This window comes from Puntigrus tetrazona, chromosome 5 (assembly GCF_018831695.1).
Source record: "Puntigrus tetrazona isolate hp1 chromosome 5, ASM1883169v1, whole genome shotgun sequence".
In the NCBI taxonomy this organism is placed as follows: Eukaryota; Metazoa; Chordata; class Actinopteri; order Cypriniformes; family Cyprinidae; genus Puntigrus; species Puntigrus tetrazona.
The window spans coordinates 15,554,758-15,580,341 of record NC_056703.1 but is presented as its reverse complement, the minus strand read 5'-3'; the positions used below and the strand labels follow the sequence as shown (position 1 = coordinate 15,580,341).

The window sequence follows — 25,584 nt, the reverse complement described above, 5'->3', positions numbered from 1 at the left end:
CTGGTGGCTATCCTGAGAACTGCTAAAAAACAGACATTGTTAATGCTTAACGTAAGTAGAACATATATCATTGCATGCTAAATGACAGAATATATGTGAAAAGTACTTTTTTCCAAGAAAATACAAATAAATATAGGTACAGTATAGGTACACTATCCATATTACATTTACCAGCTTTTAAATGTCACAAAAAATATTACTGCTGCAGTTGCTGAGCATTTTGGGGCCATAGCATGATTGAACTGCATTTGGCCATTCTCCTCGCTTCATAATATTATGGTGGAACCACTGATGGCAGATGAAGCATTCAGATGATGTCTTTCATTACCTTCAGCACCCTGACAGTCAATGGGAAAATCACAAGCCTCCTGGTTTTCATCAAAAATATCTTAAATTGTGTTTCGAGGATGAAAAAAACGTTTGGAACAATTCTGGCGTAGAGTAGCCCATTAAAATCATCTAGTGTGTGGCCAGGCTTTACAATATGAAGAAACACTCTTTGTGTTCCAAACGGGATATATTACCCTCCAATGGGTACTTTGGAGTGAAAAAACAATCACAGCCATCACCATATTGAAGGTTCATTCCAAACCAAAGTGCTCAAAACTGACTACTTCAAAGGGCCCTTCAGAATGAACGATTTCAAAGGGTACAACTGATTTACTGGTAGCATGTAATGATATTCATGTTTTGTTCTGTCACAGGAAGGTGTTACCGGAAGGTGATAAGCTGATACCAGCAGTACACTGCACTCAATTCTGCACTTTCATTTACTGCAATGCTACTTTTAATCATGCCAGCAACTATAATTTAAACAGCACATTTAAGACAGTCATTTATTTTAATAGTGAAGTAAATGCTAGTGTTGAGTGACTTGAACCGCCTACATTTTTTGTGGGGTTTATAAAAGCCTCAGCCCAATACCACATCCTGTTAAGTGCCTGACAAGTTTGTTAAATACCTGAAGCAATTAGTGACAAAAAATAGCCTGATTTCTATAATAATCTTACATATAAATAAGCAATTGCAGTTTTGTTTGTTTTTCTAGACGGTCTAATGGTCTGATTACAGGCCTTTATTGAGGCTGTGACCTGGAGCATCGGTTAACTCACAGAGGCTCTTATAGTTACTCAACCCAAAAGCGTGATGTGTGTCATGCCTATCACTAGTAATTGATGCGTTTATGATTTATGAATTCTTTTTCAAAATACTATGAACCAATACATTTACATCAGTTGAAGCAGGTGTCCATAAAAATATATACTTTCGTTTTGGTTTGTAAACATTGCTGTATTACCATTCACAGCCTGTCAGCAGCAAAAAACCCAAGAGTGGTTTTGAAAAAAGAGATGGGGTGGGCATAGTGGAGGTATATTTAGCATTCATAACGCAAACTAAAGCTGCTCTTCTGAAACATGCCACGTTTGAACAGTAACTTTATCTCCTGGTTTTTAGGACTGCTTATTTTCGATGTTCAATTTATACATGGTAAGATACAAATGCACATATAATTGCAAAATTTTAAATTAAAGTTAATCCATTAAAAATTTCAATATTAAAGCTTGCTTTATGAACATAGAAATGTATTCTATTTATTACAATGCAAAATAACACTTTGGTTTTTTGTTAGTTCAAGTATTTATTTCATCTGTATTATGCTGTATGTCTCAGCAGCTTAAGCTTAAGCTTTGAATTGTTTGGTGAAATGGTGTCTATATACATTTATAATTAGAGATATATAGATATAGATAGTTTTATATATTGTAAATTAATTCATTAGAAACCTGATACACCGACACAGTAGGCACGAGTGACATTAGACCTAATGCTATAAAATGTTGTGGTTTTCACAGGTTTAAATGAATGTCGGGGAGATCAAATCACCAATGTCAGTTTACCTACTGAGCTTCAGTCTGACGTCCTGCTGCCTTGTTTCTTTGAATCAGAATTCTTGAATTCAAACCAGACAAATGAAACTTGTGTGGTATGGACTCACCTCAATTCAACAATCAAAGATATTGTGGAGCTGGGTCTGGATGGTGAGGCTCAGTTCTGGAATAACCGACGTGGACGGATTAAGACGTTCCCAAAATTACCAGAAACTGAATTGCCGGACTTTTCCATTCAGATCCGTAATGTGCAGCAGTCTGATTTAGGCGTCTACCACTGCAAACTGTTCAGAGAGACCGGCTGTCTCCTAGCCTATAAGAGGATTGAACTACACAACGGTAATTAAAGCTTTTATTCTGCAAGTGAATGGTTTTCTTTTTATTAAAAATGACCCTCTAACACTAGCATTCTCTATGCCTTTTCTATTCTATCTACTTATTTTCCTTTTATTAAGTATAAAAAAAATTATATTAACTTGATCCTCTAACACTAGCTCTCTGTTGTATTTCTAGAGGACAAAGTACATTACTTGAGTGAAAGTACTGATACTCGTAAAAATCTTACTTCATTGCAAGAGAAAGTTGTAAAGACAGATGTTTTACTTACGTAAAAGAAGTAATTGCTTTTAAAAGTACTTAAGTAGCCAAAGTAAATTTTCCTGTGAATATTGCACCAATACCATATGCCTCTGAAGCGATTTACAACACATCTACTAGCTTTGGAGTAAAGAGCTTTTAGAATGTTAAAAACCTATAGAAATGAAACACGTGAGTTGGCGTTTTGCTGACACCAAAAAAAGCAGTAGTGATCTCACACAGCTCTAGAAGTGTGTGCACGCAACTTCATGTAGCCATTCATCATCACTTAAACTAAGTGGATTTTTTTTTTTACCTGTTTTAAAACCCAGTGACAAAGCCGTAGCTGTGTAACTTTACTACAGCAGCACTACTTTAACAAGAAAGCAAAACTGCAAGATTTATTTGACATTGTTGCTGATGTCAAACATAAAATGGGCATTTCAAGTCAAGTCAAACACTTATTGTTTTTGTTAGGAGATGAAAAATAGGCGTCATCTGGAGGGGAACATATGTTGCTCTTTATATACCTTTCAGCATTCATGGTGCCTCCCAAAACATGCAAGCGTCCATACTGCATGCCCTTATGATTTCCCATACCATCAGAGAACTGAATCCTGATAACATCCTGGAAGGTCTCCCTCCTATTTAGCCTGGAGTACACAACGTTCATGATTTCCAAAAAGAAGGGCACATTTTGAACTCGTCTGACCATAAAACTTTTTCTATTTGAAACAGTCTATTTCAAATGAGCCTAGGCCCACATGACGGTGCTTCTGGACCATGTTCACATTTCACTATGTGCTGCACAGCTATATGTAGTTGAAATGACAATAAAAAGCCACTGGACATAATTCCCTTTAGAGCTTTAGTTGGCATTTACTAGATGCGGTGGATTGTGTTTACCAACAGTGGTTTCCTGGGCCCATTTAGTAATATCAATGACAGACTCAATGCCAATGAGTGATGCAGATTATCACATCACTTACATATTATTGCTCTTTTGTTGATTTAATGGCTTCTGATTTCCGCATACGTGTCTGCTAAAGAATTACATATGAATGTAAATGAATATATTGCTGGTTAAAATCTACTGCTTAAAATGTGTCTTTAAATGTTGACTGCCTTCGTCTTAACATTCTTCAGAAGCAGTGGATTCTCTGACTTGGCTGATCCCAACTGGAGCAGCAGGAGGAGCAGCGCTGCTAGTAATGCTGCTTGTCCTTCTTCTTGTTGCATGCAAATTCTTCAAACGTAAGTACCATTTTAGAATTAGAATTCTGTTTATCTTTATGTTTCTTGTAATCAGCTCTTTTTTAAAAGATAATTATTATAACATTATATAATGGTGCAAATGATTTGTAAATATACACAGCCTACATAATTATTGACAGTTAATCTGTGTCTAATTTTAACCGATTTAAAGATCTTTGGTATGATGTATTATTAACTTGGTTTTGCTGCTTTTCAGCAAACAAGCACATAAATGCTCTGTTTCTGAATCATTTAACTCTGGTGTTACAGGTCAGAAAAGTAACCTCTGTGAACCTGTCTATGGTAGGTTTTCAGCTCATGGTAACTGTTTTGGATTGAAAGCTCTACAATTTAATATTAAATTTAGTCAGTTATCTTAACTATAGAAACTATAGTGAAATATGTTTCTGTTACATTTTTGCAGAGAACACTTCCCAAACAAAGTTTACTAACAGAGCAAAGTTCGTTAATGAACAGGGTATGATCTTAAATTACTGATATTTCACAATGATGTTTATCGATAACTTGGAAACTAATTTTGATAAAAACATTAGTTTGTACTTGTATAGTGGGAAATCTATCAATATGTTGAATGTTATTTAGTGATTTTAATTAGTTGTTCTTTTCTCTTTTTCTTTCTATAGGAATGTCACTCCCCAATCCAATCTATAGTTAAAATTCACAATGTGGAACATCAGTGTGGAATTCATTATACATTACATAATCAAGAGAACTGAGAATGATTGGGATAGATGAGATTTATGTCTGGGTTTTACATATACAAATGTTAAAAATTAAACCCAAACACATTTAAAACTTCAAACTTAGTTAACATTATTATTTCTGATGGAGGGGTGATGTATCTTTATCTGAAATGCCACTAGAGGGCAGTGAGACTTTTTTGGAATTCACAGCTGAAGGCAAACACAAATATATACCTCCCTAGCTCAAGTGCTCTTTAATCATCTCCATTAGAACTGTGGTTCTTCCATTATTTAACATTGTAAAAAAAATATATAAAAATCTAATAATTTAATGTTAATAAAGAGCGGATTTGCTGAATGAATTCCACCTCAGTTTTTGCCTCATTTTCCCCCACTGATTGCACAGAAACTATTGGGTGAGTACCGAACAAAGCTGGACGGCAAAAAAACAACGATGAACTGACTTTAACTGAAAAATTAACTGTTTCCTATTGTCCTCTTTTTAAAGCTGCTCGAATAGCTCGCTAACTGAAAATATTGAAGTTATTTCAAAAAGCCACCTTAATACCAAATTGTGTGTGATAGCAGCACCGATCGTAAAGTTCATACAAACACACACACCTGAGCAAAGTAACTGTTCTGGTCACTCACCAAGTATGTAGAGCTAGCAGGAAATGGCGGCAGAAGACACTTGTCCACCAGCCTCTTTAACCTTCACAAAGGCTTGCAGCATGATGGGTTTTTAAAAAAACAAAACAAAAAAAACAACACTTTCTGTGTTCTGCATGTTCCATTAATGGTACGGTTTATTTTAATATTTTGTTATGTATATGGTTTTAATCAGCCATTTTGAGTTACCTCTAACTTTCATGTTGCAAGCAACAGAACAATGCGTTGTGGTTTCCATTAGCAGTCATTACTAATTAAATATAGAATCCTGACATTATATTCCCCGTCTGAGCAGCATATCATCATTTAAAGTTTGCTTATAAGAGTTGTAAAACAGCAGGAAGCTCAGCAAACGTGCAACCTATGATCAACCTATGAAGTGCAGACGGAAACTTGTGAATTTCGTGTGTACTGTTGTGGTTTCTCAGGTTTGAGCAGAGAGATGCTCTCTTGATTCTTTGAAATGACTCTTTTCAAACCAGCAGAGATGTCACACCAGGGCCGCTGTGCCTAATTTTAGAGAACAGTGTAAAAGGTGAGGTAAAGGTTTAGGATAACAGAAGAATTGTACAACTAAACTATTCCATCTTCCTCTATAATGTGTAGCAGTGGATTACGGGCCTGTATCACTGTGAACTTTTGAAGACTTTAACTATAGCATTAACCATCAGGACACTGGAATGCACACGTGAGTAAAAACCAAAATGTCCACCTTTTCAAAGATGCTGTGATTAGTTATAGTTTTGTATATTTTATTGTGTCCTGACATTTAAACATGTCAAATACTCAAATACTATTTAATTATAAAAAACACCAAATATTCAGTTATATTTTTTTTTATCTTTTTTATTATTTTTTTTGTTTTTTTGTTGTACAAGGTGAATCAAAAAGATCGTAGGAAACAGTGATGTCTTTCTGGCTCTTCGTAGCAGGAGGAGCAACTATAATTCTTTTACTTCTTGTTATCACGGTGTGTTGCATTGTTCATAAACGGAATAGTAAGTATATTAAATAAATTATGATTCAATTTTAAATATGCACGATTTGCATAATAAAGTAATTTTTCGTTTATTTTCTTTTTTTGTCAGAAACATTAGATCAATCATATGCAAACAGCCAGCAGGGTAAGCGTTTTATTGATATTCACAGCTGTAATGCATGAGACCATTTTCAAGAGCTCTCTTATAAATCAAGACTGTTTCAAGTTTTAAAAAGATCTTTTTTTTCAAATATTTTTTTTTCTTTCACTGTGATGATAGTTCGGAATGCCAGCAAAGATCAAATCATCTATGGTAGGTTTTAATGAGTATTCTTGTTTTACACAGTAGTGTAAAATAGTAAGTTATAATATTAATATTTGATGTACAGACCAAATTAATGTATAACTGCTATAAGTATAATAATAAGACATTAGCTATTCCCCTTCTGCTACAGAGAATGATCAAGAGTTCAGAAAAAATATCACCAGTGGAAAAAGTGAGTAAAGAGATAAATAAATAATAAATAAAACCTGAATTACCTTTAGTAGTACTAAATCTTTTTTTATTTTAATTTTTTTTTTGCAGGACAGTTTACATCTGTTTACATGAATAGGCCTGAAAATAAGGTTGCAATTTATGCCAACGGTGCACAAGAAGATGAGACATATGCAAACTGCACTGACAATGATTATGAAAATGTGGAGTAGACTGCTACGAAGACATGACTTAAGTTCATTATTCCTCATTCCCTGTTTTTTTATTGTCTTTTTTTTGCACAGCACTAATTTATGTGAATTAATGATATGAATAATGACATTTAAAAATATCAGCCTTATTCAGGTGAACTGAAACTAATCTGTTATAATGGAATGATCTGTGACCATTTAGAATGATAGGTTTTTTGGTTAAAACAAATCTTTGTTGTCCTCCAGTATATTTGACTAACATTGTATTGTGAAAAAGTTACAGTGTTTCATTTACAACAGTGAATAAAATTTAGTCGGATAAGTCCTCTTTGCGCACTCTGTTGAGTAGAGATGGGTTCCCACCGTTCTGAATAGCCTCAAAATTTGATAACGGGTACGTTTTATTAACGTTTTACTATTTTTTGACTTTGAATTATTTGTCATACATCACAAATCTATATTAATTAATAAAAATTGAGATTCTAACACTTAATATTTTTATTATGCAGAATATTGCGTACGTTTTAACCTAATTTTGTTTTATTTTCAATCAGTAAAAGGTTTTAGCAAATACTTCCTTAATTTACCGTAGCTATTGTTGATCTCACTTTTACAGTTTTTTCCAACTGCTTACTCACAAAATCTTTACTTGTTAGACAGTTTCTGAAAGCTGAATCTTAAGCAGCAGAAGCACACACCAAATCTTCAAAACATATACGCTAAATTCTTTACATGTGCACAACAAAAAAAAAAACACAAAAAAACTCCTCAAATGTGCAAACACTTGCTTTACTTAAAACAAACCAATCATGGCTTTATAGTAGACCAATAAATAGGAATTTCAAGTTGGGTTTTGAACAATATATGCAAACAATGCAGACGAAGTAAGAAGAGCTGGAGAGAGAGTCAGAGCACGAGGCAGAGGAGTTCAAACAGGAGCAAGGGGAGAACGAGTCAGATGGTGAAGAGAAGAACAAAGATGAGCAACAAGAAGAGTGGGCTACTGTCATTGATCAACCACAGTTTAACAACTGGACTTAGTCTGGTATAAGTCGATTAATTTGAACTTTTAGAAATGAGAACAGATGTGTAACACAACTCTTTCAGTATAATATGGTGTAACAGAAGAGATTGACACAGCAGGTAAGTAAAAGCATTGTAGTTCATTGACAGATGTTCAGGTTAAATATAGAGATCTTGACTGGAACAAGCAAGTAAACAGTACATAGAAGGTTTAGGTGTTGAACGATCATTGAGTAATCAAGCGTTGTTCTTACAGGAACATCCGGATGAGCACACACCTCAGCTGTCTTGGACCACAGGAGATAATACAAGAGTATATTGGAGGGCTAGATGATTCCTAAGAGACATACAGAAGGTAAGTAGTAAAGAGAGTAATGTCAGAGAGTCCACTTCATTGAAACAAGACTGGATAGTGAGGGTGACTAAGGTGTGTGCTTTTGAAGTGCTCATGATTAGGTGAGGTGATTGGAACTCCGGTCATTGTGATCTCTGTGCCTGGGTGTACATACATACATACATACGGTATACCATAATACATATATTACAGCACCCAATGCATCCATTTACTGCAGTTCATGACATGATTGGTTACAGTCTGCTGAGTTATCATACTGTACAACAATACAGATGGTTGTTCTTCAATCTTCTGGCAATGGTTTCATGGTGGGTGAGGTTGCATGTTCACTGAAGAGCAAGAGATGGCTATATCCATCATCCATAAATGCATTTGTGTGGATGAGCTGGGCTTCAAACTCAGCAAAACCAGAAGAAGGATGAGAAACATCATTGGTCACAGGGTCATTGTCAATGTCCCTGGACAACATGGTGTAAACATTACACATCAAATCACATTTACCCAGACTTACCCATACAAACCACACTTGGCCCTTATAACAGTAACTACATCATAAGTTTTCTGGATGTTGTTAATGATATGTTTGTTCACTGCCTGCAGAATGAAGACCAGGCTAGATTGGTCATGATAGGGATAATTGGGATAATGTAAGCTTTCATTGCACACATCAGGTCCAAAACTGGTTTGTTAATAATCCCCATTTTTCTGTTGTCTACCTGCGTCCATATTTACCATTTCTAAACCCTACTGAGGACATGGTGCTGGTAAGTGTATGATTTTCATCCCTATGTCAACATGACACTACTCCATCAATGGAGGACGCATGTAGAGACACTGACTCTGCCTGCATCCAAGGTTGGATATGCCATACAAGGAGGTGCTTTTCAATCACAAATGCTTTGGTTTCATGTTTGGTTTCATTTTGCTTTAGTGTTTACCTATTTGTCTGCAAATTACATTTAATCTTATACAAAAATGTACATAAGATCTCATGAAAGACGAGCTTTAGGTTTTGAATAACCACGATGAATCCTAAAAAAATGATATTATGGCAAAGGTTTGCAAAATAAGACAAATGAGCAAACAATTTACGTTTGCTCATTTGTGTTTATATGTTTCTGATATTTTGAATGCACTGCTTAATTTTGCAAGAGATATGCGTGCAATTCTTGAATTTATGTGTTAAGTTTTGAAAACATGTGTAAGCAGCTGAAAAAAAACCTGTAAGTGAACCATGAATAAGTTAAGATGTCTTAAACGTAAAATGTTTGGGCTCAGCATTTACCCTCGCAGGCAGCATAATGATTGTTTACTTCTTTTTTTTTTAGACCTGGCGCGTAACCACAGAAAAGTATAGTAAAGCACAGTAAAGCACGTGATGTCGCCATGGGTAGTGACGTAAACATACATTTCCGGAGGTGTGCCACCCGCGAATGCTGAAAATAAACGTTAAGCTATGTAGTGCGTTCAGGCTCAAACTAAACACAGCCGAGGTAAGAGACCATACTGAAACGATTTCAGTTAGATAATGCATGTGCATAACGGAAGATCGGGGCTGTGTTGCCGCTTTTAACGTGTTCACTAACACCCAACCAAACATTGCTGACCGTAGTGCACTAACTACTCATGGTTTGCTGTCAACAATATTCTGCTGTTAAAATGCGCATGAGAAATAGATGTAGGCACCGTACCTGCATTAAAACAATTAGTGAATATAAACTGTTAATTGTGGCTCAATTAAGTTGACATTTAAAAGTGGAGAAAAAAAAACAGATGTAAAGTGTATTTTGTATTGTCCTAGAGGTGTCTAATAAATGGATAAGTTTGTAACTCGGCAAAAAAAAAGATCTGCTGTTGAGGCCGATGAATTGAAAACAGAAGAACCGTTCAAGAAATACAAAGAGACGTGTGAGGTGGAAGAGTTTTCTCAGCCCATTCCCTGGCAGAAGATTGAAGCAGAGGGATTAGACTGTGACTACAGTTTGCTGTTTGACAAAGAAGAGGCTGATCAGCTTTTCAAGCTGCTGGAAGAAGAGGTGGAGTATTTTACAGGTAATGAAGGCACTTTTTGTATCATGTACACTGATGCTTGGACGCTTGGTATCAGTAAGAATTTTCCTGATAGAAATCTCTTATGGTCGCCAATGTTGCTCTTATTTGATATATAAAATAATATTTTAAATGAATACAATTTAAAAAGAATTGTCATAAAGTTGAATATATTTTAAAATGTTAGTTATTCCTGTTTTGAAAGACAGGATGAATTTCCAGCAGTCATAACTGCATGATCCTTGAGAAATCAATCTATTTTAATGACTTGGTGATCAAGAAACATTATCATCAAAAATGAAAACTGTTCCACTGCTAATATTTTTGTGCAAATTATGATTTAGGATTCTTTGATAAAGCATTTATTGAAGAAAAAAAAAACAAAAAACTATAAAAACATTGTGGCACTATAAGCTACTAATCACTTTAATGTGTCCTTGCTGAGCAAAAATATAAATTTAGTTTAAAAAAAACAACAAAAAACTTACTGACACCAAACTTGTGTATATGTATATTATGTATATAAAACATGCATAATGTGTTATCATGTTAGACAATCTAACTTCATTATTATGCTTGCTGTGAGCTATATTAATATTGCACTGAATGGTTAATAATGAATTTGAATGGTTACTGAAATGTTTTGTGTTTCCATTCCATTTACTCTGACAGGTGACAAAGCTAAACTACAAGTTTATGGAAAGTCATACAATATTCCAAGGAAGCAAGCAACATACGGCGACGAAGGACTGATGTACTCTTTCTCTGGAGTCCAACTCCTGGCTAAACCATGGACTCCCACTTTGGAACGCATTCGAGATGCTGTTACCAGGGCAACGGGCCAAACGTTCAACTTTGTTTTGATAAACAGGTAATTTAATTTTCTGCCATTGACATGTAGACGCCACTGTCTACTGTTTTTGAAAGAAATAATGTTCTTTCAAAGTGAGGAAAGTGTATTCGGTTTGTGTTTTCACCATCAGATATAATGATGGTCATGATCACATCGGAGAGCATCGGGATGATGAACGTGAACTCGATCCTGCCTGCCCTATTGCCTCTGTATCTTTAGGCGCTGCCCGTGATTTCATTTTCCGTCATAAGGATGCGCGGACTGGTTCTAGCAAACGTAAGATTGAGCCTGTGAAGCTGGAGCTGGCTCATGGGAGTCTACTGCTCATGAACTATCCCACGAACACATACTGGTACCACAGTCTTCCAGTGAGAAAAAAGGTCAAAATGCCACGCATCAACCTCACATTCAGACGCATAGTGAAAAACAGACAGAAAACTGGTATAAAAATAGAGTGATTGTTCTTTTAGCATCTCATCAGGTATCGCATGTTAGTTTTTGTTTCACAACGTGTGTCAAAGCTGTTGTTAAAAGCCTGTGAGCGTTTCTCACCTCTGCAGTGAATCCTTGTTAGGTTTTAGCATATTCAGACATCTCTTGCATACTACATTCAGTTTTTCTTTCTTTTAATGTTATGATCTTTTTGTTATAATTTAGTGTTCACGTTTTATAATTCCTTTTCCATTAAACTAGTCTTTAAAATAGTGTCTAATAAAATGTGTGCTGTGGTCAGAGAAAAATCAAGCCTCAAACCCATCTCTCAGGTTTTATATTAGGCAACAAAATGCACTTTCAAGATCATTCAAAGGAAATATTTTCTTTTATTTGTTTGTTTTTTTTGTTTTGTTTTTTAGAAAACCAATAAACTACATGTGGAATAAATAGGTTAGACACAACCATACTTCTGTACAAGACATTTCTAATATAGACTGGGAAAGAAAAAAAAAACAAAATGGTCCCAATGAATACATTTTGCTAAATGTTTCAAAGATTGAACTACAGAAGGCAATAGTTTGGCGAAATACTGTGGCAAAAACATAAGGGTAGCAAAAACGTGATCGTATAAATATATACATTTTATTTTTCAAGCATACGTAACAGAGTAATTTCGAGAAAGTCATACTTAGTGTTTACATTCCAGCACTGCTGGACTGAGTATGAGGTATTCGCACAGCTGTCTACCCATAACCTGCCTGTGTTACAATCTAATCAATGTCACGTTTTTCCTTGGACGACGACACATGCGGTCAGTACAGTTGCTGCTAAAATAAACAGTAATTTGTGATCAAAATGATGCTATTATTGTATCCCTTGTGTACGTTGGAAGGTTGCAGTGCTGTTGAAATGACAACCAGCATTTCAAAGCTTGGTTTGAACACCACAGTTTAACTTGAACATTTGTGAAAATGAACAGTTGTGGGTTACTTGACTTTGGGAAGAAAAAAAAAATGAGACAAAGAACCAAAGTGTGGGCACTTGGAGAATTGTGTAGACAGACGAGACAAAAAAAAAAAAAAAAACATTCCTTTTTGCAGTAACACAAATGTACTCAACCAAGCAGGGCCTATGCTACAAGCTATGGTCTTCACAGGAGAAGTTGAATAACTTGTGACTAGTACCATTTTTTTTTTATATTTAGCTACTTATGGTGAAATCTCACTAAACTACAGCAGCAGAAATCAGTTACTTTCAGCGTGATTTAAAAAACAGTGTGTTGACCTTCCTGAGTGAACAAGAAAAGGTGAGTGATACAATTTTTTTTCTATCGCAAATGGCATTTGATACCTATGCCGATTTGGAATAACTATGGCAGTTCAGGTGCTGTTTCAATTGACAATACTGACCTTAGCAAAAGAAACAGCACGTAGTGATTGTAGGGCAGCATGAACTTGTTTTAGGATCAGTACAATTTCTCACAGCTTGGTTCATTACCCTTACTCATTCAGTGATGATCCCAACATGCCCTCCACACTAAAAATGACCGCAGGAGACAGGTTTTCTGGATTAAAGTGAATAGATGGTAGTAGGGAAGAGTGTAGAACTGAAGAAAACCTCCTATGTTGTGATGCGTTTCAGGATAAGAGATGGGAATCGCAAATGCCTGACAGCTGGCAGAAGATAGTTAACTTTCTTCAGAGGAAGAATCGATTTTCCCTTTTTTGCTTGGGGGAGCACCATCTTCCAAATCCTTCAAAAGAAACCATCGAATTAGTTATAAAGCAGAAAAAAACAGCTGGTATGTGTATATATATAAAAAGATGTTGTATGTACGTACCTGGGCTGATTTAGAAGAGTCTAAAAAGTGCTCCGATTCCCCCTGTGACTTGCTGTCCCTTTTGGCTGTTATAGATTCTGATGAGCAGTGGTTTTGTTCTGAAAGTAAAGAAGTGTCATTAGAGACTCCCTAAAATCCAAAAGCAGAGATAGAGAAGAGAGGATAATGAGCTCCTCAAGGCCTCATTGCAGTCACTAACCACTCTTGTGATCCTGAACAGATGAAGGCTGTTTGGAAGGATATTGGTCACTTTTTAAGTCATTGCTGTCATTCTGAGAAGCTGCCATGGGTTCAGGTGCAGGACTAGTGTTGTTGCTGGTCTCTTGCTTTAGTGGGGAGGAGTCTGCAATGGAGCTCTGGTTACTGTTATCATCTGTATGTGGAGAAGAGAAACGTGATTAACAGGGTTGTAAGTTGAAAAACTTTCAAGAAGTTTAGAACTTGATGGCTACAAGACAGAAGAACAATCAACATCAACTCATGTGTAAAACATCAACCCCCTCTATTGGTTAAGAAGGATAATGGCCCACTGAAATCCATGAATAAAAATAATAGTAATATTTAAAACTGGCCAATTGAATTCTGGTTTAAAAACCACTATAATTTACGATAACTTCCATGTAACGTAGCCTAAAATAGACTTATGGGTTGTGTGATTGGAGCCAGGTGTGCAGCATTACCATGCATATCCATCATTCCAGGAGAAGAGCTGTTTTCGGGGGTCGTGACCTCAGAGCCATATTTGTCATCTTTGCCTTTCTTCTTGTTCTTGCTTTTCTGTTTGACGAAAGAGTATTGTCATATTTTGCAACTAAACCATTTGAAGACTGGCGCACTAATTAACCATAAAACAGCTGTAGAAAATACTGACTTTGTATGTTTAATGCTTCAGCCAAAATATTTAACAATCTGGGCCACCGGCAAATAAATAAATGGTACTAGTAACCACAATGACATTATGAATTTACCTTTACTAATTTAATATATTTTTAATTATTTTATGAGATACCAAGGGTGAGTAGAGTATTAAAAAAATGACTGCTAATCATCCCTTACCCAGCTGATTAATTACATTGATAATTGTAACACAAAGAAAAAAATTGCTGCAAATGAGTCATTATTTAATGAAATATGTAACAATTTGTATGCATTTCTAGTACACAAATCTAAACACTGGATGAAGTGTTTTTTTGTTTTGTTTTAAGTTTTTTTTGACATTAAAAGTTTTTACAGAGGGAATTTTGGAGAAAAAATTTTTTAGTCCATAATTCTGAAAACACTATATTTTCTGTATTTTGGAAGGATTAAATTGTTGCATATACTCACAAATTATATACGAACGGATCTTTCTGTAAAAGCCTTCGGGATACAGACAGGAATCAAAAGAGTAAGTCTGGTGTGTCTGTTTGCTACTCAGTGGAGATTTATGGATCGGTGCGCAAAAAAAATCATTTTGAGAGAGCCTATTATTTAAAAACATGTATTCTAATTGAAACCTATTGACACTTTAGATGATCTGCTATAAAAAAAAAAAACAGTGTCTTTCTGGACGTTTTTTTCCAGTAATGAAAAACAAAAAAACCTTTTTTTGCCTGCAGTGTCTCCCCTTAACCATACATTATTTCAATAATCATTATTTTAATATTGTTATATTCATTCTTGGGTAGACGATACTGAGTTATCCATTATATTGTCCATAGCATGAAAATAATTGCTGGGTAATAGTGTGTATTATGGTGCTTAAAGGTGACTTACATCATCTGACTTGGGCTCTGTCACTGGTACCCACTTGTAGATTCGCAGTGACGTGTCTCCCACAGTCACCCATTTCTTCTCCCTGGAGATGCATGTCATTGTTAGATATTAAAGACAAAGGAGAACCAAAACAAATGAGTTTAACAGATGATTATTTAAACATTTATATTTCACAAGCATCACTATTTACTGTGTAAAAAAAAAATTCCAGAATATGCACAGTCGCCGATATCATCACGATATCTAGTTTTTTTTTCTACGTATATGCGCATTTTAATGCGAAGTCAAGTCTTTAGTGGGGGCTGAACGGTTGTGTAGAACAATACTAGTAACCATAACTACATTTAAACTGATACTGTGTTAAAATCGTTTTAGTGTTTCAAAGTTTACAAAGATACCGTTGTTGTGGTTATCGTTAATCTAATGTCATTTCTGTGAGACGTGTTTCAATTTAAGTCGTAATTAAGTTTAAGCAAAATGTTTAGGAGTGTGAAAGTGGAGGCGAAGCTCGAGCTCCGCGCCGAGTTTAAAGCCCCGCGCGCGGATAAAACTCTTCTCACGCGCCGTCGCTCAGGAGCGCGAGTCACTCGCTCTCAGATAAGATGAAGGAGTCAAACGTCCGTTCAGCGGCACTTTTTGTTCGGTACGGCTGTATGACTCGAGTTCCTCACGCAAGCCCGCTCGGTTACTATTCAGCCGGCATTACAGGCTCAAACAGCAAAGCCTTCATGTGACTGCAACGAAATGGCTTCTAGGTTCAACCCACATAAAAATTTAATGGAAGAAAAAATGCCATCTACATTTTTCCTAACTATTTTTTAAAAAGCCGACAAAAAAAGCTGCCGCGCGAAGAAACGCAGAAACCGCTCATCTGATTGAAATTGGAGTGGAATAAACGCTCTCTTTCCTTTCATTTCATTGTTTCTCGTTGTCTCTCCTCCCCCACAAGCTGTCTGTGCTGTTCGTTAACGGCTAGACGCTCTCTCTTACCATTTCCGCACTTTTTCAATTGCAGCCATAACCCGCTTGATGTCATCTTTCGCCCTGCTCCGCGTCTCCGCTCGAACCGACCTGCCCGACATTACTGCTGTTGGTAAAATATCTTTTTGCTCGCTGCCTGTTTAGACACAATGCGAATGCACAGAGCACAGGAGAGAGGCGGGGTTTGTGCGCCTGCGCTGAAGCCAAATGCCCTGGAAGCATGAGAGACACGGTCAATGCGGCTACGAGTTTCGCTCCTTTGTCTAGCGAACAGAGCGAAGAAAACGATATTTTAATAGAGTACTGAACGACGAGATAAAATCGAAACGGTGACTACGACGTCCACACACGTTTTGCACACGCATCCGGGAAAAAAACGGAGACCAACAACCGACAGTATGTTGTCAAATAACAACATTTATTTCCGTATGATTTTTATCTCCATCTGCGTTCCAGAAAACACGCAAATATAAAACTACATCGAGGCAACAGCAGCTTAGTTACCACAAAATGCATTCGAAACATTTCTTTAATTGCATATATTATTAGTTTCACAAAGCTTGTTGTAGGTTGTGCCCGTGTTCTTGAGGAAGTTCCTGGGTGGCGGCAGAAAACCCCAAGATATCTGTGGCAAATGTCTCCATGCTGATTTCAGGAGGCAGCACACTCTCGAATGGAGATTCTGTATGGGACAGACACAGTAGTCAAGATTAAACTATTGGTGCATTTTGAATTCTTTTGATCAAACATCACTTGAAGGTGATATGACATCTAAGACAAGCTACACTATTATGCACATTTATGTGGACACTCAAAACCAACCTGCAACCAGGGACCTGTTTAATAAAACAAGTTTACCTAATAAGATTTATTTTTAATAATAAGATCTGACTTCTGATGATTTGGTTTGAAATAAGCCTTAGATTAACTAAACTAAGCCTGGCTTGTTTGGTAAACTTGTTTTATGAAACAGCCCCCGAGTCTCTACGCCTTTCCAAGCGAGAATCTCAACAGCTGATTATGAGCACTGTTCATTCATAGCACATCTTCAATATATGATTATAAAAACGATGTACAATACAGCGCTATGTCTCATGATATTCAAAATTAATCTCTGTCTGGCCATCTGAGATTTCAGTATGGAGATAAAGGTTAGGATCATGATTTTTCAGTTCTTCTACAGTACACTGAGTGTATATTAGCATTGTTTGCTTCTGGGACCTAGAAACATTAAAGAGATGTCACGCTTAGCATTCAGGCAGTAAGATGATATTTTTGCCCTGGACCAATAAACGAGTCACAGGTAGCAACAGCCAACAATAATAGTAATACAAAAACAAATTTTGCATTATGCCAGCAATCATCAGGATATTAAGTAAAGATCATGTTCCATGAGGATGTACATTTCTTAACATAGATATATCAAAACTGATTTTTTAAATAGTAATAGGCATGGCTAAGTACTACATTTGGACAACTTTAAAGGCGATTTTCTCAGCATTTGATTTTTTTGCACCCTCAGGTTGCAGATTTCAATTGTTCTACGTCAAACAAATATTGTCCTAAACAAACCCTACATTAATGAAAAGCTTATTCAGTTTTCAGATGATGTATCAATCAAGTTTCTGGTCCAATTTCACATTTGTCCATCAATATAGTGGTTTTGCATACCTGTGCAACCAGCTCCCTCTCCACTAATACCTACAAGAGTTGTAAAGCATTCAGCCAAGTCATCCTCAGTCATATGTTCACCTGAAATTAATTACAAACAATTACTGTTCTAGTCTTTACAATTTCTCTGGTACCTTGCATTTTGCTAGTTACCAAATGTAAAGTACTGGTAAAGCTCATAAAAATGCATTACCTCTAGCCTGCAGTAACTCCAGCAGTTTGTCTCTGTCAATTGTATATGTGCCCTCTTCGCCTGGCTTTCCAAGCACCTGGAAGGCATTGCACAGCTCCTGTCTGGCAATGCCAGAGGCAGGTCTGTGGTTGACGTACAGCTTAATGAACTCCTCCAAATCGATGTCCATCACATAATTTCTGGTCTCAGCATAGCGGCTGAACTTCACCTCATTTTGCATGTCTTCCAGCTTCAACAAAACAAAACAACCAATGCGTTGACAAAAGATTGAGCGGTAGTCATCCCATAGAATCGTTATGGTAGAGCTGTGACTGTGATTGCAACAAGACTCGTACTTCTTGCTCTGTTGGATAGAAGCCAAGTGCTCTCAATAAGAAGGGCACATCAGTTAGAGGTATGCGTGTGGATACAAGCCGTGTTTCCATGGTATCAAGGTCCTGATTTTGTAGTTGACAGTAGTAAAAATATTCCTCCATTTCCTAAAGGACAAATCATAAGATTTACTCTCTATTGGTTGGGCCTGGTAACATGTCGAAGGTGCATTATGAAATGATTAATTATTAGGATGAAATTAGGTAAATGCTGAAAAACTGCTAAGAAAAAAATTGAGAAGAAAAAATTGAGAAAGCATTAGAACAGAGATCGCAAACCCTGAAGAGCTGTCCATCTCTCCCTCCATCCAGAAGATTGTAGAAGGGCAGCATGTCTTTCCCTCCTAGACCAGCTGATGCCTCCAGTGATCTGCATATATTCAAATGTAACAGAAGAACTGTGAGGTGCCAATACAATCCTAAAAATCAATATTATGCTACTATTTAACTGTACCATTGTTATGCATATATATTTAATGACCTCACATTAAGTGACTATAAAAAGTGCACAATAAAACTGCATGAGACGTATGTTCTCCAAACTTACGACAAATTGAGCTTCCATGAAAAGACGGTGCAGTCTTGGCCTCCAGCGGTAAAAGCATATCTACCATCATATGAGCAAGCCAAAGTTGACACGCCTGTTGAGTGACAGATCATTGCAAAGGACTTGTGAGGGTTTCCATCCAGAGGCAGAATCTGAATGCCAACCTACATCAAAGAGAGAGAAAAGGAGATTTAAAACATTAAATCTAAATAGTAAAGGCAATAAAACTGGCATGATGACTCATGCTATCAAATGCATAGGTTTTTTTTTTATAAGGCCTTAAAAACCAATTATACCTTATCTTGTGTTATATATGCCATGTACCGAGAATTAGGGTCGCCATCCTTAGATGCAGGTAAGATGGCCATCTTTTTCACTGGAGAACCATAAGATGGCCCCAAAACTGTTTTTCTGTGCAAAGCACACCATCACAAACAGATAAGCAAAATCCAAAAAAAGAAGATTTTTACATTTATTTTAAATCATGTTTTTTCAAGAGATTAAAAAAGAAAACCCTAGTAGTAGACTTAAATATTTAAATTCAATAGACTGAAAAAAATATTTAATTAAATTCTGTGCTATTTATAACACCATAAGGTAACACCTAAAAAATAGACAACATTACCTTAGTTTCTCACTCAGTATGGCAGTTGGTGCTGAGTGAGTCATTAAATCATTTACTCTAATCAGTTTGTTCAAATATGCTGTTCATTCAGGAACTCACATTCATTTAGGAACAAAACACTGTTGTGGCTTTGTTTGAATATATTTGCATACAAACAGACAGTAACTAACAAAATTATGTGAAAAACTGTATTATCGTATGATATGTATGAAAGAAACAATCATGGTAATTTTAGTGCTGTGATTATTTCTGGCACTCTTTCTGTGGCTTTGCTGATATATTTGGAAAATAGCATTCCTGCTTCAATTAGTAGCTGACCTTTACATTAATATTACCTCAATTAACATGAAGTAATTTCCCTTCACTTATGATGACAAATATAATGATGAATCTTCTGTTCCTTTGTCTGAAGTTATAACAGAGATGTTTATCATAACAGAATTACTAACTTATTTTACTTTTGGATCAGAAGAATGCCATATCACCGAAATATCCTTGAAATTCCATTCTATTTTCCAATTTGAGGTAGGTCTAATAATTTTTTTCCCACTTTGCCACTAATTTCTCTACAAATCAAACTGAGACAGAATGGTTTGACTTTTGGTCCGTTTGAAATTCTGCAAAAAAATCAACCAGATTGCTGTTTGTTATTTCAGTGATATTCCTAATTGTTCTGTCTATAGGAAAACTGCAAACCTGCACATTTTGGAGGTAGCATTGAAGAGCTTCATCTTATACAGGTTGGAAGCTGTAAGGAGGAAGTGTTCAGGAGTCAGAGGAGGATACCACACCATGCAGGTAGGCACAGCACTCTGCTCGATACGTTCAGAACTCAAAATCAACAACCCATCTTCTCCACTATTCTGCAGATCATACTCCACCTGTTCAGAACAGACAGGATAGATATGAAACGTTGAGCAGAGTTCAATAAGTTAAATGCATACCAAGGGAGCAAGATCATACAGGAACACAGGGCCTCACCAGCCTGCGATCCATGCCAAGAGAGAGGAGGCGAGGCTGACTGCTGTCTAAATCTACTCCAAACAGCAGGTCCTGAATGGATTTATAATGCGAGTGGTGCCTGCCCTGGTATTTCCAAACCTCCTGAGTCCCCTCTTTACATCGACAGAGCAACGTCACAGCTTTTCCAGTGTCCTGAAATAAAAAAAATACACCTAAGAAATATAAATCTACATAACGAAAATGCCCTCATAAAATCTGGAACATTGCAGTTACCGTCAAAGTTGTAATAGTAAAAAGTTATATATTTTTTGTCCTTCTTGTCCACTTAAATGTATTTTTTTTTACATTTCAATTAATCATTATTTCTCAATGTGGAAGGTTCACAACACTTTATGTGCTGAAATGGGCTATACAAACAGAACTAAAACAAAAATTCAACTCCTACTAACTGCGGCAGCCAGGTAGCGCGAGTCCTGGGAGAAGGTGAGATGAGTAATGCCGTCCTGACTGTACTGCAAACACTCTTTACCATCACTCTGAAGGGTGCAGGCATCAACAATCTGCAAAGCCCCACTGGCAAAGCCCACTGCCAGGTAAAAACCTAGAACACGACAAATTCATACACATGCATCTACAGACAGCATACATACAATCTCATCATCCATGCAAACATGTATTATAAATTCGATGCAATCATGCAGCCTTAAGCTCTTAAATTAGATAATATGCCATGAAACAACATGTGATAAACTGTAGATGAGTGAGATATTGCTTTCTAGCTCACCTTGTGGATCGTAGGTAATACACTGGATCTGTTTGTGGGGTTGGAAGACCCTGCTGCAGACTGCCTCTTTATGTTCATAATCCCAAACCTTAATGGTGCCACTTTGGCTGCCCATAGCCACTAGTGGCTGTTTAGGATGGCAGGCAACTGCTTCCAGAGGTTCTGCATGTTCCTTCAGAAGGGTCTGTGGAACATTTTTCTGTGCATTTACATGTACTGCAGTTGCATTAGTGGTGGAGACAACAAAATTTCTGTAAATGGAGAGAGAGAAAAAGAAAAATTGTATTACAGAGTTTGCAACTGACCATACTTTAAAGAGACCCCAAAATATTAAATCCTGGCCATCATTTTGTTCCAAACCATTACAAATGATCACAAAAGATGATATTTTGAGAATGCCTTAATATGTTAATAACATTTTTTTATGGCAAGTCCCCTACCTTATGACAAATGGCTTAGCATCCAGTGTGCAGTCCTTTATATATCCCAGGTCGCTAATGGAGGGTTTTTCTTTGGAAAAGGAGATGGATCTGATAGGATCCAAGCTGAATTCGTTGTACACGTGGAAGAGCTTGAGATTTCCATCATAGAATTTGATGTGGCCATTCACGTCACCTGTTACTATAAAACTGGAAAGTATACACATAATACCTTGGCATTAAATAATGTCAGACAGACAAAAAAAATGTCACCAGTTGCATAGTAAAGTATAACATACAGCAAGTAACATGTAAACTAAAATGCTTTAGGATTACCGGAATTTATTGGAAAAATCCTAATGCACTCATTTGCAATATAATGTATCTATGTGTATGTATACCTGCCAATCAAAGTCAGCACAGTGATTGCTTCCTTTTGGAGAGCCACAAGTTTTATGGCTTTCCTCAGTGCTGGTTGACGAGAGACAGTTTGAGACCGCTTGTCCCAGAGAACTATATTCCCAGCTGAGGTGGCCGTGAAAGCTTGCACACCATCATAATGGAAGATTGACTGGCTCAGGGAACCAAGCACCATATTGAAGGTCTAAATGGTGACAGATTTGCAAGAGGTCAGTGCCAATGGCAGAGAAGAATAACATCACAACAGCACAAACATTTCATCTGATGAAAGATTCTACTGCCAACCTTGTCAGTAATTTCAGGAGCTGAGCATTCCAGATGTCCCGTTTCCTGAGCAGCAGAATTTATTATTATATACAAAGACAACTAAAACAGTAAATCAGTATTATAAATAATCAATTCAACAATCAAACCCAGGTGTAGAAGAGAGTCTGAGTGCTGCTGTTGCTGACCAGCTGTGTGTTGTCAAAGGGATTGAAAAGTAGTTGATTCTGGGAAAACATGACAACCAGTATTCGTAAGGAAAAATTCATGTGGAATTAAGGCATTGTTGCTTGTTAACCCTCTGTGTGTTAGCTCTGTGCAACAACCACATCCGTGCACAGTTCTGCAACATACCTGGCAACCATATTTTGGGTTGAGGTCAACCTGGCATTCTGGGCTTTCTCTTTCATCTGTCCAGTTCCAAATACATACTCGCTGATGCACACAAAAAATACACAGATCAGTGTATATGTAACCAGTGATGATATTCTGTGGTTTCATTTGATATTTTTACTGCAATCATCTTTATTATACACATAATCTAATCGCATCTAAGATAACATAAGATATCTACAGCGAGTCTACGTAAAAATTTGATAGACAACATAAAACATTAGGTTTTAGACCTGTACTGGACCAGCTCCAACAGTTGCCAAGTATCTTGAATCCTTTGATAGGGCCATTGCAGAAACTCCACCCTCTGGATGACAGTCAAACAACGTCCGCACAGGAATCCTGCAACGTGTTATGGATCAGAAGGGAAAAAAAAAATCACCCTGTCTATTTTGTAAATTCATGTTATGGATCCATACTTTTGACTTCATAATTCTTAATCAAAATATCATAACTTCCTTTTACAGTGACTTCTCTCATGTGACGCATGCTGGATTTATCCAATCATTTAGTCTGCCTAAATCAACCAATCAATAGAACCAAATGCAGCCCAACATTTATTTCTTTTCGATAATCCATTAACTTGACCGAATGTACGTCACAAAACGATGCTTTCAACAGTAGATTTACACAAATAGAATTAATGAAATGTAAAATATTGACTTCAGCGTTACCCAGTATAAGCATCCCATATAATAACTAGACTCTCCTGGCCCGTGTCAGCTGTAACAAGCCAGCGTCTGTCTTCACTAGCACACAAGCAGGTGATTGGACTACAGTGGCCCTGCAGACAAAAAACAACACATCAGCAACATTTTTACAACTTAATTATGATTTACTTTCTTAGTTCGTAGCAGTATGAGCCTCTTACTTGTAAAAGATGCTGAGCATTGGAGGTGTGATCATACATGACAGCAACATGGGCACAAATATACAAGATGACCAGTCTGTCTTCATCCTGCAGGCTGAGAACAGGTAGAGTTTGGTTCATCCCATAAGCCCAGTTAAGGACCTGCGAGTACAAAGGATAAAGATTTAGGAGTTATAGTGGGTATAGCATTAAGAAATGTTAGATTTTTGATAATAAAATCATTTAACTTCAGGTATTGTTAGGTAAGGTATTGTTTCTTGTTCGATACTGTTAACTCCTAAAGCAACCCGTCATTACATAAAATAATCAAAAGGTTTTTAAAGGATTGTATTGAATCATTACCAGTGGGTGTGTTCTGGTTCTGGTCTCCTTGGGAATGACAGACAGTGATGTGGCTGCGTAAACTTGTGAATCTGCAACTTCCTCCTGCAGACTGTATTTTTCGTTTCTGCCTTCCCTATCTTCATCTTCATCGTGTATTTTTTTCTCTATCTGATTATCCTCTGCGTGTTTCTGCTCTCCTGCATCCCCAGTTGCGGTTCCGTCGTTTGTCGTTGACATTATTCTGTGTGGCCCGTGAGAGGAAAACCCGGAGAATTTGTCCGGGTCACGATGTTAGAGATGTAAACACCAGATCTTCTGCGCGTGCTGGTTAGCCAGGCTAATTTAGTTTCTGTGCATTTGAAAACATAATCTATGCCAAAGTTTTTTTTTAATACGTTTAAGTTTTTAATACGCGAACACACTCGCAATACTATTTGAAACCTTGCCAGTGCTAATGTCTAGTTTTCTTTACCTATCAGTTTAATTACCCACGCGTACCGTTGCTAAGATACGGTCACGTGTGAGGGCAAAGCCCAGGGAAAATCCTCCCTTAAAAGAAGTGAAGAACTCAAATGTAATGTTTTTATGGAAGATACGGGATTTTTGGTGAATTGAAATATTAAAAAAAAAAAAAATTAAGTATGTGTCCAAGCATTTTTTATATATTTTGCATTTCAATTGACCCTTTCTGAAAAAAGCAGCCTATTAATTTTTATTTATTTATTTATTTTTAAAGAAATTTAACTTTTAAACGGTGAACATTTTAGCTAAATATTAACAGCAAAAAAAAAAAAAAAACACTCGACCGTTTATGAGTAATTAACAAATAAATGATAATATACTAGCTGACATTTACCTGCATGAATGCCAACGTGGATTTATTTATGTTCATGCTTATCAAACAAGCATTCACATTATTAGAATTTATTGCAGTTTTGAGCCAGAAAACCGAAAACACACAGAAAACCACATATAAAACATATGAAACTGAGTTTCACTTCTAGTACACAAATAGGGTACTTATATAATTATATTTCAAACCTTTACTGAGAAGTATTGTTTTATATTAATATGTAGTTTCCATATACCTTGCAATATCCAGTATACTGTGAGTCTGCTTCTTGTCAGTGTATCATCATTTTATTTATTTTGTGTGTGTGTGTGGATGTGTGTGTGTGTGTGTGTGTGTGTGTGTGTTTCTTCACAAAACGTACAAAAGTAAACTGAGTAAGCAATGAGGAATGTATAACCACTCGTGTAAAATTAGTGAAAAAATATATTTCTCAAGACTTTATATTACTAAAGGTTAGAGGGAAAAAGCAGTTACAAGGAAAAATTTCATGTGGAGAACCTACTGGGTTCTATAAGGATAACAACGCATTTTAACCACTGCTTAAAGATTGTATAAAGTCCAAGAAAATGCAGATTAAAACAAGGAATCGTACAAATTAAATAATCGGAATAACTGCGCATAGTGCTTGAGGAATTTAACAGTATACATTACACCAGTCACCTGGCCTACTAGTGGCGAAGCACGAACGTTTAGAGCGATCCGTGCGTTTGCTGAAAATAGTGCGCACTACATAAGAGTAACCGTTTACCAAAACCGACATGTATTACTTTCCATTATCAACCAAATAACGTATCACGCCCCAGGTATATTTACAATAAGTGCTGATGATCGTTTCTC

At 36.5% G+C, this 25,584-nt stretch overlaps 3 protein-coding genes across 5 annotated transcripts; 1 reads left to right on the top strand and 2 right to left on the bottom strand.

Annotated features, from left to right (window-relative positions):
• The first annotated feature begins 1,374 nt into the window (after positions 1–1,374).
• alkbh2 (alkB homolog 2, alpha-ketoglutarate dependent dioxygenase) lies at positions 1,375–12,323 on the top strand. Of its 3 annotated transcripts, XM_043239936.1 has the most exons (15): positions 1,375–1,488; positions 1,854–2,228; positions 3,612–3,719; positions 3,990–4,022; positions 4,144–4,197; positions 4,364–5,627; positions 5,699–5,780; positions 5,971–6,090; positions 6,181–6,216; positions 6,352–6,384; positions 6,527–6,568; positions 6,658–9,629; positions 9,938–10,188; positions 10,858–11,056; positions 11,169–12,323. In XM_043239936.1, the coding sequence occupies exons 13-15, from the start codon at positions 9,951–9,953 to the stop codon at positions 11,494–11,496; spliced, it is 765 nt and encodes a 254-aa protein (XP_043095871.1). In that variant the 5' UTR covers positions 1,375–1,488; positions 1,854–2,228; positions 3,612–3,719; positions 3,990–4,022; positions 4,144–4,197; positions 4,364–5,627; positions 5,699–5,780; positions 5,971–6,090; positions 6,181–6,216; positions 6,352–6,384; positions 6,527–6,568; positions 6,658–9,629; positions 9,938–9,950; the 3' UTR covers positions 11,497–12,323. The 3 variants fall into 3 exon arrangements, with proteins under 3 accessions (XP_043095871.1, XP_043095870.1, XP_043095869.1); XM_043239935.1 differs by having other exon boundaries at positions 4,364–5,780; positions 9,940–10,188; XM_043239934.1 differs by lacking the exon at positions 4,144–4,197 and having other exon boundaries at positions 4,364–5,780.
• Positions 12,096–16,196, bottom strand: bcl7a (BAF chromatin remodeling complex subunit BCL7A). The gene is made up of 6 exons (XM_043239937.1): positions 16,059–16,196; positions 15,069–15,150; positions 13,994–14,090; positions 13,513–13,686; positions 13,314–13,411; positions 12,096–13,226 (listed from the first exon to the last, which is right to left on the bottom strand). The coding sequence occupies exons 1-6, from the start codon at positions 16,148–16,150 to the stop codon at positions 13,161–13,163; spliced, it is 609 nt and encodes a 202-aa protein (XP_043095872.1). The 5' UTR covers positions 16,151–16,196; the 3' UTR covers positions 12,096–13,160.
• Positions 16,197–16,583: 387 nt separating this feature from the next.
• Positions 16,584–24,420, bottom strand: cfap251 (cilia and flagella associated protein 251). Its single transcript, XM_043239932.1, has 20 exons — positions 23,913–24,420; positions 23,571–23,711; positions 23,374–23,483; positions 22,933–23,041; positions 22,661–22,741; positions 22,456–22,533; positions 22,328–22,372; positions 22,024–22,226; positions 21,644–21,832; positions 21,204–21,454; positions 20,869–21,020; positions 20,438–20,611; positions 20,153–20,337; positions 19,128–19,242; positions 18,832–18,995; positions 18,564–18,654; positions 18,249–18,392; positions 17,914–18,142; positions 17,721–17,801; positions 16,584–16,731 (listed from the first exon to the last, which is right to left on the bottom strand). The coding sequence occupies exons 1-20, from the start codon at positions 24,129–24,131 to the stop codon at positions 16,601–16,603; spliced, it is 2,892 nt and encodes a 963-aa protein (XP_043095867.1). The 5' UTR covers positions 24,132–24,420; the 3' UTR covers positions 16,584–16,600.
• Between the last annotated feature and the right edge of the window lie 1,164 nt (positions 24,421–25,584).